The 13,857-nt window shown below is 46.9% G+C and overlaps 1 protein-coding gene across 1 annotated transcript in view; it reads left to right on the top strand.

The window, feature by feature from the left end:
* Positions 1-1,553: 1,553 nt before the first annotated feature.
* Positions 1,554-13,857, top strand: part of usp43a (ubiquitin specific peptidase 43a) — a gene marked incomplete at its 5' end in the record, with an annotated part of 72,790 nt that continues 60,486 nt past the window's right edge. The window contains 2 exons of the mRNA XM_079277905.1: positions 1,554-2,165; positions 7,974-8,147. Coding sequence (XP_079134031.1) covers positions 1,554-2,165; positions 7,974-8,147 — 786 coding nt within the window. The remainder of the gene's footprint in view (positions 2,166-7,973; positions 8,148-13,857) is intronic.

Here is a 13,857-nt window from a genome sequence, read left to right as displayed (position 1 = left end):
ACGATGTAAAAAAAGAAATGACAAGATTACACTTGCGGGCACTTGAGTGGTGATTCCCCACAGGAGCCGAATATAGGTGGGAATTCACAGAGCGACACTTAACGAGTATAAAATTACACTTCAAGGCACAAGAACGTAGTCTTCACACCAACGTGCTTCTTTAGACTTCTTGAGAACAACAGAATGAATGCCGCTCTGCAGACGCCGCCTCAATGCCGGTGAAACCACAATATGTATAAAAACAAGGCTATATGCATTACATTTACACAGCATTCTGTTTCTGTTCACTGGCTGGTATCACACAGAATTATCAACTAGATTGAGTGGGTGAATTCAAAGGTCTGGATGGAGGGCAGTAGAGACAAGGAGGAGGCCCAGACTCAGTCAGCTAATCTATCAAAGGAGGCTCCCTGAAGGATTCCGGTCAAGACAGCAGCTCCCTGACTGTCTCTGATCCAATCTGATGGGGGCCTGATGGGGGCCGGACTATCTATTTGAATAAATCAGCATATCTGGCACACTAAATTCAATCTTTAGTCCCGGTGAGCTGTGAAATTAAGCTTCAGATGATTAGAATCTGAATATAGCACAAAATATGTTGAATCCCAGAACCGCAAACGGCTTCTTTGAAATCCATTTGACTTACTTTGTGGAGTTCGGTGCAATAGCAGCAGCCTTAATGTTTGTTAGTAGCCCGGCTAGGATGCTGTACATGTGTCTGTAAATGCTTGTGTGTTATAGCCAAGATATTTCAACAGCAGGGTAAAGCAAAAGTAGACCCTGATGTGGATAATCTCATTTAGCAGAAACAGAAAAAAAATCTATACTAGCAGAATCAGACAACGAATGCCTTCTTTTGACACTTTCTGGAGACATTAAAGCAGGTGATGTTGTAACCAGTCCTACAGGGGGCACTTTAATGCTAACAGAGATTACCACATATTAAACACAACAACTTCCTTGTTCCCTGTGAAGCAAACAAGACGGGTTAAGTTTGTCTTTCTTCTCTTTGCCAGTCGAGCATCATGTGTGAGACTGTGTGAAAAAGAGCTGTCCTTTTCACTATTGTCATAGACTATCAGTAATAATCCAGGTACATTAAATCCATGTCTGAGGGGCGGGTTTAAGAGAGAATCCTCCAAATAGAAACTTCATTGTAGCCCCGTAGACGGGAGCGGAGAGGAGGGAGGAATTAGCGAGTCCGCGCGTGCGATCCAGCGCTTGACAGCCATCGACGAGGAAGTGTAATTGAAGCTGCTGAGTGTGGAGGAAAGGAAAAGCGTCTCATCTCTCTGTTCCTGGAGAGAGAGCGGCGCTCCACGGATCGCGCGGGCTGGCGATCACACAGTTGGCTACTGGGAGTTACCGGGATGTCACAGGGGATATTATCAGTAATCATGTGCCTTATCGGCGCCACCTCAGCGGTCAGGTTTGCGGAGAGAAACGAGGAGGAGGAGGAGGAGGAGGAGGGGTAGACAGCCAGCCCCGGCAGACAGGTGCGACTCCGCCGCTGGTTTCATTTCTTCCTCGCGGTCCTGTAAAGTAGTAGCGCCATGGATACCCGCAAGGAAAACAAGGTAAGGAAAGCCATGAAACCCAAAACGAGGAAGCGAAAAGAGAATAAATACAAAACCGGGAGGTTTGGCAGAAAGAAATCGCTGCGATCTTTTGGGAATTTCATGGGGAGGCTCCTTAAAACTTTGGGCACTTTGGCGCACTTTGGGGACGCGGAGCCGCCGGACGCGGAGGACGACGACGGCGGCTTCGGGCCGAGCACTTCGGGGGGTTTCAAAGACGACGGCGCGCAGGTCGCCCGGGAGGGAGCCGCGAAGAAGAACTCCGTGGCGTCCTCCTCGCACGGCTCGGTGAAGAGCAGGCTGTCGTGGTGCCACGGCGACAAGACCCCCGGCGTGCTGGGACTGAAGAACCACGGAAACACCTGCTTCATGAACGCCGTGGTTCAGTGCCTGAGCAACACCGACCTGCTGGCCGAGTACCTCGGGCTGGAGCAGTACAAGTCCGAGGCGGGCCACGGGAGGGTGAACGGGGAGGTGAGAGGCGAGGAGCCGCAGGCCGCCCGGGGAGAGGTGACCGAGCAGCTGGCGTCGCTGGTTCGAGGTCTGTGGACCCTGGACTACACCCCGCTGCTGTCAGTGGAGTTCAAGGTGAGGACACACTGGTTGGTTGTGCTGTTTTTGTTTTGGTCATTCCAACAAAGGGAACAACTTTTATAGTTGCACAAATACCAGTTGTATGTTTTGGTAAATATCAAGTGGAAATTCATAGCAAGGCTATATATCTATTTCATTAAAACTTGCATGGGCCCCAGACCCCCAACGGTGCCCTGAGACCCCCAACTTAAATAGTGTGCCAATTGATTTCTTGTTGTTTTATTAAGTGCACATTTGTCTGCAAATGTCCCCCACTACAGCATCATAAAAAGCAATACCGCAGGGCCTTAATAAGGCGCTTTAAATCACATTACCACACAGCTAATTGACACAGAGCAGCAAAAGCTGCACAGCCAGGTAGTTTATTGTCCAGCGCTGGTGGGTGTCTGGGTCTCTCTGGGCAAAATATAATGAAGCTGCCGTGAGTGGTCTGCTGCTGTGTGGTCTGCACTCAGCGGGTACTCGGAGAGGACAGGAATACATTCACATTGAGAGGGGGGGGGCAGGCAATGAGGGTTCAACAGGAAATGTGCGCCCCAGGGACCCCCCCAAGCGAGCTACTCCTGCAATAAAGAGATGTCATTATCGACAGGTTTCGATTGCTTCTACACATTCCTCCCATGGAATCTCAGTTACCAGCCAAAAACCCAGTCCCAATAGCTTGAGTGCGTCCCGTGCCGGCCCGGCAGCACAGCAGGTATGTGTCAGGAGGATTTGTGTGGGGATTTGTAAGCGGTATTAATACCAACTATCACAGTCTGTAGTGGCAAAGCAAATATTTGAATGAACACAACCAGGTGAGCACTCGAGTGAACAAGGTTCAAAGGGCGACGGTCTGCCTGCGTGTCCCACGAATAACTCAATAAAAGCCTCCTCGCGGCTCCGCCTGCCCGGATCAAGGTTTTATTCTTGTTTGTTGAACTCGTAGTGCGTGCATGCATGCAGTGCAACTACTGATTACACACAGGGTGCAGCATCTCCACCTGACTCACCTGCCCTGCACCTCTGGTGGTTTGTCTGCATTCCCCGGGCCAACCCCCCCCCCCCCGCTCGCTCGTTGCTGTTGAGAGCTGCCGGGTTCTCTCTATGCCGAGTGGCTGACAGTCAACCGTCAGGCGTCCTGGGGGAGGTTGTAGGGGAGTGGGACTGCAATATGTGTCCTTTTGAGTGGGATATCATTTATAATAGAAAAAGGTTGATGCATTGAATGTAGCTTTGTTCCTCATCCACAAACACAGATTAGTAATGAAGTAGAGGGAGTGCAGTTTGTTCCAAAGCTGTAAGGGAGAGGCGATGAACTAAGAAGAAGAAGACGTTTTGATTTGAAAGATCAGAAAAGAAGGACTCACGATGTTGTCCATCATTAACGCTGGTCACCTGCATGTGAGCGATTTTAAAGAGCGGGTTTTAAACTCTCGTGACGGGCGGCTTCACCAACTTGAGCCTGGGCCTCTGTAGACTTGTCATACAATAAAAAGTTAACATGGAAAACACAAAGTAACACAAGTTATGAATTATCAGGATATTCAATCAAAATTACCTTTAGAAGTGGTTCCTGTGTGCCACATAATGACATAGATTGATCAGGACCTTGTTTTTTGCACTAAGTACCAAATGATATGAAGAGCATACTGTGGCTCTAGGTTGGCGCTGATATCACGTTTAACTCTGGGGCATTTGGAAGTATGTTGTGCTGCGGCATTTCAACATTTTGAAAATGGCAATTCCCAGGCCCGGAGGAGGCCGACCAGTCCTCCTTCACAGCATCGTTGTGTGTGTACTCTGGTGACTGTGGTTATAGTTTGTCTTTAGCCCAACGTTAGCTTTTTACTGCTGACGATTGCATTCACGTTTCAAAAATCCTGAAAAGTGGTGTTCATTTGTGAAGATGATCTTGCTGAAGAAAACGTACGAGTCTCATAAATGTTTGTTTACAGAGCTTATTTTCTGCAATAATGCAAAATACAATGGAAAAATTTACTATTTGTCGAGGGAACCAGTGTGATGCTAACTTCCGGGGTCATCCTAAACCCCCCCCCCCCCCCCAAAACAAAAACACATCATCCATCCCTGCACCACTCTATTCTCCCATCATAGTGGGCTGCAATAGCAACAAAAAATCGGTGTCCTTCACTCCCCCTTTTCTGTTTTCTCGCCTCGCCCCATCGCATCGACACAGTGATTTGTGTCTGTCTGCTCATCCCAGGGTGCAGCAGGAGAGAGGATGGTTACTGTAGCAAGTGCATTCAGCCTGGAAAAAGTATTTCCCGCGGTTTGCACACAAGTTCAAACATAACACTTTACCCAAGGCAGCCAATCAAATCAATCAGGCTTTACTACTTTACCTCTGACTTCCTGGTTTGACGCCGAGGTGGTGACTTTTACCGCCGTCCAGTCCCAGGGCGTCGTTACGGTAGCGCCCACCCTCCGGTTCCCCCTCAGGTAAACACTGTTAGCTCTGCCAGCACTGTTGCTATTGTTTGCGCTGTTAGCACCGTCTGCTGCTGTCCGTGTCAGCCATGTGGAGGCACTAGATATGCTCAGATTTCCGTATCGGGCACCTTTAACAAGTGCTGGTCGTGTTTCATGAAAAGAGTCTTTCATCACATTTGCTTTTTAGATTGTTAGAAGTCGCTCGCCTCCACTAACTCATTTGATCCCTAGAAGCCCTGCATTTTAAGTCAGACTGACTGTGAAACGTGTCACCGAATGCTGCTCCGCTTGCAAATGACGGCGATCAGCCCAATGGGAGCGCTGTATTTAAAGGTCACCATTTCCAGCTCTGCCACGACCGCTTCACTACACATTTGACATTGATGAAATCTGGAGGGATGAAGTGTCCTTTTATTGGTGCCTCCAAAAGTTGTCTACATCAATTTAACTCGACGGCGGTGCAAGCTCATTCTTTTGTTACCTCACACCCCTGACCCAAAGGATTTAACAATGCAGTAACTACTTTGTTTTTTTGGGGGGGGGGGGGGGGGGGGGTTGTGGCGTAGCAGCCCGGATGCATCTCTTTTTTTCTGTTACATTTTATTTTCACGCTTGATGGAATGCAGCTCCGTGAGGCCAGAAGGGGCTCAGCCGGAGAGACGGAGCCTGGTGCTTCAGTGGTCCTGTTAGTGCTGGGGAGTGAAGGGGAGTGAAGGGGAGTGAAGGGGAGTGAAGGGGAGTGAAGGGCCTTGTGCGACGGAGAGGCGGGGCAGCGAGACTAATGGTTTGTTTGTCTTCGCTTGTCTCTGCGCCCTCTTCAAGGGCCACTCTCATTCTCACTCTCGGTGCTGAAGATGTAAGCCTGTGGGATCTCCATGTGTCTGTGTTTAAAGCACTACACTGTGAGACCGTTTTCCACCAGGGAATCTCTGAGCTTCTGGGATCTGCAGAGGAGATATAGGTTCCGATTCCAAGATGTGGCATTTGGATTTGTCATTGAAAAAAAGAAATAATAACACCTGCCTGTTCTCTGTTCTGGAGGTGAACCCAGAGTGGCCTAGGATGAGACAGGAAGTAGAGGGCTGAGTAGATTTTGGAAGGATTGCTGGAGGAGGAGGCAGGGGAAGGATAGGTGCTGCACTCTGTGTGTGTGTGTGTGTGTGTGTGTGTGTGTGTGTGTGTGTGTGTGTGTGTGTGTGTGTGTGTGTGTGTGTGTGTGTGTGTGTGTGTGTGTGTGTGTGTGTGTGTGTGTGTGTGTGTGTGTGTGTGTGTGTGTGTTTGTGTGTCTGAGCTCAGCTGGGACTGATTTAGTGGAGGGAATGGTTCTTACATGATAGAGAGGAAAGAAAAAGAGACGATAGAAAGAGAGGAAGAAATAAAGTGTGTTTGAGAGAGGGACAGGAAAAGGAAAAATGAAACGCAGTAAGAGAGAGAGCGAGAGAGACAGAGGGGTACATAAGTGCGGACTATAAGTGATGACTTTCCTGCGTGCAGAGGTGAGCTGGCGACACCAGACCGCTGAAAAATGAAACATGAAAAATGAAACCGCAAATGGAGCAGCCAGAAATGACAGATTCTATCCAGCCTCATTCCAGCCACACCTGTGGTTATGCCCCAAGGTTATGCCCCATCGTTATTTGTCAGCATCCTTCGCCGTCCATCACGGAGAAATCCATCCAGGCCTTTTTGGCACTGGACCACGATGAGGCCGAGGTGGCGTGAATGGGGTTTTTTTTAGGGAGGGAGAGAGAGGAGGGACATTTGCTTGATGTATGTTTGAAGGAAGTTCCTGGCCCGCCAGCACTCTCATCCATCATTGTTTACAGAGTAGGAAGATGTGTGTGTTGTGTAATGGTGTGAGTTGAAGCGAGGGTGGCGAGACGGGGGACGCCAAAACAGAGACGCCCGGGTTGTGGGAGCAGGGGGATGTTGGCGGAGTGCGGCCCCCTTATCTCCGCCCACCGCTGGAAGGTCATGACCCCTTCCCTGGATGCCACATGTGGTTTAACATCTGTCTTTTGTCATTCTCGTATCTTTTTCCTTTTTCTTTGCTTGTAGAAATACAAATCTTTTTTTTAATTTTTTTTTTTTGCTCAGACAGGGAATTAAATAAGAAGATTGTTTTGTGAAGACTTCTGTCAAATACAAAATGTATTGCTGTATTTTATGTTTATTAAGTGGAAAAAGAAGTTTAAAAAAACCAAAGTGAATCATGGACTCCAACGTTGTTCCTCGTGCTCTGATCTAATGAAAGAAGTGAAACAAAGTGAATTCAGGCCTGATCAGGTCTGGGTTGAGAATCGGATCCTTGGTCTAGACTGATCAATCGTTTCTTAAAAAAAACTCCCTTAAGTTGACCCTTCCGCCCACCTATATCCTCTCCTAGCCTGCCTGCAGTGTTTGCTCAACACACACTTAAGATCCCACGATGCTTGAATACAACTTCGCCACTTTTCCGAATTCTTCTTTGAAGTGCCTTTGAGGCAGCTCATTAGTGGGCTGTCTCCTTCCCTCCCTCCTTCCCTCCCTCCTTCCCTCCCTCCCGTGTTTGTATTCAGAAGCTGCAGGTATATTGTGGTGATTTTTTTTTTTTAATGAGGTGTGGAGCAGTCGGTCACACACAGAGAGGGAGAGCGACGGAGACAAGTGTTGACGCCGTCGCTGCCGCGTGTCGATTTCTCCGTCTGACTCATGAAGTCACAACTCCCTCCTCATAATTGAATGAGACAGTCTGCCTGTTTTTTGTTTTTTTGTTCTTCCGAGTAACACCTGTCAGGGTTTTGGACGTCCTCTGCGTGAGTCATCGTTCGATATGCTGCAGTGTATCAATGCAACACTTGCTGCTTCTAGCTCCTTGAATGAGAGGATTTGAGGCTTTTCGTTCTCATAATATGATAGTAAATCAAAACATCTTTGAGTTTGGGACTGTCGGTCAAATAGAACAAGACATCTGAAGATCACAACTTGGGCTGTGGGAAATGATAAAAGGCATCTCATTGTTTAAGACCAAATGCTGAATCAATTATTCATAATCATTTTTAGTGACAGCCCTAACTGAACACACTTTCCTTTGTGGAAGGCTTGATTTGCTGCATGCATTCCATGCATCTTCTCCTCTGAAGTGTGATGCTTGTAATAAAGTGCAGCGACCAAAGAGAATTGCAAATGACTCCATTACATGATCTTATCAGAGCCCAATAATGCCCGGCAGATGTTCTTAAATGAGTCTGCATTAAGTGATGATCAGAGAGAGAAAAATGTCCCTGCTTTTTTTTCACTCTCCTGAGTTCTCCAACTTACAAACGATGACTTCCTGTATTCGATGTCTTCAAATCACATATTGATAATAACCTTTCTCCTCATCCCCAGAGCATAGTGGCCAAGTACGGCTCTCAGTTTCGGGGAAACTCTCAGCACGACGCCCTGGAGTTCCTCCTCTGGCTTTTGGACAGAGTTCATGAAGATGCCAATCACAGCCCCAACAACAACAACAACACCAACACCAACAGCAGCAGCAGCAGCAAGACCAAAGCCCCCGCCAAGGTGAGTCCACCGTTTGTTACTGCTGCTGAAAATGTGAAATGTGTTTGTGATGAAACCTGTTAAGAGTTGTTTCGGCTGCTTCAGTCCTGATCACATGCATTCTCTCTGTTTCTCACACACACACACACACACACACACACACACACACACACACACACACACACACACACACACACACAAGGTCACTTACCTCGTGCACAGGTCTTGAAGGACTAGTTGTAACAAAAGCCTAGTTTTCTTTTGTGAGATATGTAGATCCGACTTTGAAGAGCCAATAAGAAGGTGGGAATAAACCAAGAGGAATACGTCTGATATTCTTCTTAGTTGGATCTTCCTAACGAAGTCTCCAGATTCAGTTTCCCGTCTTTGTCTTCGCTGCACGAATGATTTCACAGCTATAAAAAAAACGAATCTTCCGCTCCGCCCGGGACGTTCTCGTTGCCACGAGAACCCCGTCACTTTTGCTTTTTTTGCGCCGTCACGATCCAAGCTCAGACGCCTGAAAACATGTCAACCCCGAGGCCATCGTTCGGTTGGAGCAGCGCATCAGTTGTGCGATGTGCTTTTCCAAACGACGCCGACCTCGTTGTCCAAATCTCACCACGGCGGATGACATCACCGATGCGCTCCGTGGCCGTCCTGCTTTTGAAAGGATGACCACGGCGCGACGTCATTTGTTTTAGTCGAAGATATCACGTCACTCGTGTTAACAAAAGAAGAGGGAGTCTTGGAGCTGGTGGATCCTTCCACCTGCAGTTTAGTTTGATCCCATTGGTCCGAGACGATCCTCTGTACGCAGTGACTCTTGTCCTGCGAGACGTCAAAGGAGAAACCGTTGAAATGGCAGACGTCCGTACTTTGCCCTCTCTCTCTCTCTCTCTCTATATATATCTATCTTTCCGTCTTGTTTTTTTACACCTCGGGACCTTGCACTTGGAAATGAGCTGGGACGGGACGTGATGCGGTGAGAGGAAATGAAGGGCAGACGCATCATGACTGAGTTGATGACTTGAACATTTATTTATTTTTTTTAATCATGACCAGAGTTGCCAAGCACCAAACGCCAGTAAAATTCCGTAAATTTGCCGCTTTCTTGTCAAATAACATCTGAGTTTTTTTCCCCCATAAATTGAAGACTTTACTCAACATTTATTTTACCCACAATGACCCTAATACGCAGTCATAGACCTGCGTCCAACCCAGATGTTGAGGGAGGCCTGCCTGATGTGTGTTGACCCATTGGAACAAACTGGGGAAGGGGCTTTAGAGAGGAACTCCAAATAAAACCTTTAGCCACAGACTTTGATCTCTTTGTCCATCACCGGAGCCCGGGAAACACCCATGAAGGACTATATAGGTCACGCTGAGCTGACAGAAACCCAACAGTGTCAACATGGTCCCTGTCAACTTTCCCAGGCATGTAGTGAAAAGCACCTGACCCACACGTAGACCTCAGGTAGTTTCTCATGTGTTTTTATATCGACTTAACCGAGTTGGAAGTAAAGTAAAACAACTTTTGAGGACGTGCTCTCTGCGTTTTACGATGTGTATTTTTTACTCTTTAAACATATCACTCCTTCGGTTTGTTCAGTGGCCTGACTTAAGTTTACTTTAACTTTGTCAAACAGTCTGCTAACAACTTCCGTAACCACCTCGGGATAACAGCTCTTCACGCTGTAGTAACTACGTTTGCATCCTTTCAACCTGTGCATTGCATGCCTCTTTGTCACATTTAGTTTGACAGCCTCCTGATGACCTATTTTTTTCGTTCTTGTTCCTGTTGTGATTTATCCTCTTGAGGTGTGGTGGTGAAATTCTCAAGGAACAGGTGTAACGAGAATTCTCTTAAAATGAGCTCATCTTTGCGATTGTGTTCCAGTGATTGTCAGGAAAACAACCATCTAGAGCTGCACGTACAGATTCCCACAGATCAGAGCAGGTAGCCGAGAGCCTGTGTCCAGCCACATGTCTCCTTTTAGATGTGCAACTGCAATTCGTTTTAACTGGACATCGAGACATTATGGACATATCTGGATATTTATTTTGTATTGATTTAGGACGTGTGTGTGTATATGCGTGTGTTTGTAGGTTCCTCACGCAAGCCGAATATATAATCGGTGAACAGGACACGATCAATTATATTACGACTGTATTATTTGGATTCCCAATAGCTGTCGACTCAAAGAGGCAGCAGTCAATCAATCACGTTTTATTAATAAAGCACCTTTTTAAACAAATCAAATGCAATTCAAAGTGCTTTACAAAAGATGTAAATGGGCAGAAGATGATAAGACGAATGCAAGTTACCAAGTGAAGTCCAGAGAAAAAGAAAATACAAAACTGAACTAATTGATTCTATGAAACGGTAAAGAAAGTAAATATAAGCTAAATATAAAACATAAACAGTATAAATACAAAGAAATACATCAGACATTGTGTAAAATGCTTTGCAAAGAAGAAGTTGTTTGTGCAGCACACCTGCTGTGCGAGCACTGTGAGCAGTCCGGCCGCTTCACCCGAGCGACATTATGTAACACGAGGCTGTGAGCACACACAAAGGCGGCCGAGTAATGTTAATCCTCCCTCCAGCGGGACCTCGCTGAACCCGCTCGGTTTCCCTCTCGCCTCGCTGGCACCGCAGCGGCAACGCATTCCTCACCGGCTAACAGAGGCAACCCGACCCGCAGTGAAATCATAGCTCTGTGCAACGACAGCTTCCCAAACCGTCCCTTCTTTTCCCGCTGTCAGCGATTTCAAAAACAAAACAAGCGGTGTGACAACAGTTATTTATCATCTCCATTGGCTCACAAGGCTGCCAAAACTGGCAGCTTTTTTTTTTCTTCCAGCAAAGACAAGGGAGGATGAGCTTTAGCTCGACGTGAGGGAGGCCTGTTCGTGACCCAGTGTGGCCGCTGCCTTTGAGCCAGGCAGATGTCAAAGGTCAGAATCGCACGGAGAACCGCTGCGTTATATTCTGCCCTCAGCAGTTCTCGAAATATGAATCAGATCGGTTCAACTCTCCTGATATGTATGGTGAGAAAAATAAACGGCCTCAAACCAACAAACTCCAGCTTGGTGCTATCAGAGAGTGGCATACATCTGCCAGTGTTCAATGAGTGAGCACACTGAGCGCAGCTTCGGCCCTTCAGAGCGAGAGCATTTCAAAAAAACAAACTCATCCATCTCGCCCCGTGGACACTAGCGGGACACAAGGTTTGCCGATGCAACACCAGAGCCAAATCATTATGTATGCATTATTCCATTTTTAAATGTCGATAGCGGTCGGCTTTTCTGCCCCAGGAGGGTTTGACCGTGGAGGGAGGAAGAGAAAAAAAACATCACTTTGGACCCCTGAGCCAACTGCATAGACTTTGAAATCGGGTCGGCGGATGCCGTAAAGCGAGCGAGCCCTTTTATCGACACTCTCATAATTAGTCAGTTTGATGGCTCTCTGTGTGATTTTCAGCTCATTATCTCCAGGTGGTTTTAAACGACAGCCCCCTGTCACCGTCATTGATGGGTCCTTGATCTGGTGCCTTGATCTGGTGCCTCCTGTTTCTGTGTCAGTCATCAAAGCCCTGATATCATCACTTAAATGGACCTCACTTTTTTTAGTGTGGGAGGAGAGAGAGAGATAAGCCCGGAAATTATGAGAAAATAGATAATTGTTTTTTTCTTCACCTTATTGGAGCGCTAAAAAAAGTTTGGGCCAACTCGAGTAGGATTTGTAGCGCGTCACGCTGTGTCGAAACGTCCGTTTGGAGATGACTTGTAGGCTGTTGCTTTGTTGAGTTTCAGTCAAAGACATTGTGTATTTATGTATAAATAAAACGGTCTGTGGCCGTGCTTCTTCTTCACAACATCAAGCAGAAAAAAGTACTCCTCTTAGATGACAGTGGAATTGCTGTAGCAAAAGGACAGCAACACACTTGTAGAAAATAAATGCAAAAGTGCCATAAATATTCCATGCTTGATAAATAATTAAATAAGTCAGTTTTCCCCCAGAAAGTATAGTTGTTGAGTCGAGAGGCAGTTGTTAATATTTTACACACAAATCAGAGCATTTGTCCGATTTTGAAAACTGCTTTGAACTCATTCAGAACTTACATCTTCAAATAAACTTTATTTCACAGATACTACAGATTAAGTATTAGTATTTGACGAACAACCAGACCAGCTGAGGTTGGTTCTGTCTCTTTCCTTCCTAGTTGGTAGGAGGGTGCAGAGCTTGGTGACGTAGTGATACTCGCAGCGCCCGTTGGTTAACTGCTTTAGCTAGGCTAGCTAACCGCTAACTTGCTAGCTGGCCCGGCCGGGCTAGTACAAGTCGCTCGGTTGCTAATGGGACAGCACGCTTATTCTGCCGATGTATTTGCACCACTGACTTCTATCTCACAACTCTCTGCAAAACCACATCTTTGTTGTTGAGCACTTCAAACTCTTTTATGGACTCTCTGTCCCGTCAAAGGTCAGCAGTGTCAAGTACACAACAATTGTGTACGGAAGAACGTGCTATTGTAAAAAATAAATCAAAAGCATATAAGTCGACTGGAGGGCCTTTACAACGCCGACGCTCATTCCAACACATATGAGTAAGATGTACAATGTGAACATTTCAGGAGGGATTCTGAGATCTTCTGTATTTTATCAGTGTGAAAACAGTCTGGACAGAGTGGACAGGGTCAGCTCATCCCCCCCTGTGCCATCCTTTCCTCTCTAATAGGATTTACACAGGAGGAGGGAGAATGAAACTTTTTGGAAATATTTCTCAACATATATTTCTGCCCTTTCTTCCCTCTTCATCCATAATTCAGCCCGTTCAAGTGTCTTTTTTTTTTTTAAGCCTCTTTCTTGACGTCTTGTCTCGCTCTATCCTGCCAGTGAGGGTTGAATGACTGAGTGGGGCCTTCTCATCGCCTGTCCTCCCCCCCCCCCCCCCCTTTCTCTTACAACTGCAGAAATGAAATTTGGATTTTGGTTAGTGCTGCTGCGTGAGATGAAACGGAGTTGCCCGGCGAAGAAAAGCCATTGAAGAAAGACACTGAGGTAGTGATGGTGTAGGAGGGAGAGGGTGAGGAAGGGTGTACATCCACTGCAAAAGAAAAAAAAAAGCACTCCCCCTCGATCTCACTTGAGAAGCATCCGTTACAATACGACGTTGTTACAAGGGGGAAGGAATGGACAAAGGCCAGAGGACATTATTATATTCATTTTTGAGAGTGGTTATATGGAGAGGTTGGGGTTTTGAGAGGCTGCTTGGAGATGAGAAGACACATACTGCAGAGAGAAGCCTAGTATTTGAGTGCTTCTCTCCGCAATCCTGAAATGTACATATCAGGTTATATTAGCTCAATATATGAATTCCATGCAAACGACTGCTGAAACTATGTCCCTGCAGTAGAAAATCACAGAAGTAAAGTAACACATGGAAAGCACAGTGGGCTGAAATAGGGACCCGTCACCCGGCCGACCGTGGAGCAGCCTGAACAGAGGAGCGCTGGAGGTTATGAATTATTAAATGATGTCATATCAGGGGGCAAAAACAGTCGCACACACAAAGGAGATCCATGAGCGGCAGTGACATCGATTGATGCTCGGGGGGGAAAATGGCAGCGGGGCGGGTGGGGCACCCTTGTACCCCCCCCTCGCCCCCCCCCCCCCCCCCTCTTCACGTCCTCCTGGTGTCCTCTCTCTGTGCAGGCGTGTGGGA

The sequence above is a fragment of the Melanostigma gelatinosum genome, assembly GCF_949748355.1.
Source record: "Melanostigma gelatinosum genome assembly, chromosome: 11".
Lineage (NCBI taxonomy): Eukaryota > Metazoa > Chordata > Actinopteri > Perciformes > Zoarcidae > Melanostigma > Melanostigma gelatinosum.
The sequence above is the reverse complement of the archived record's forward strand: the minus strand, read 5'-3'. Positions and strand labels throughout refer to the sequence as shown.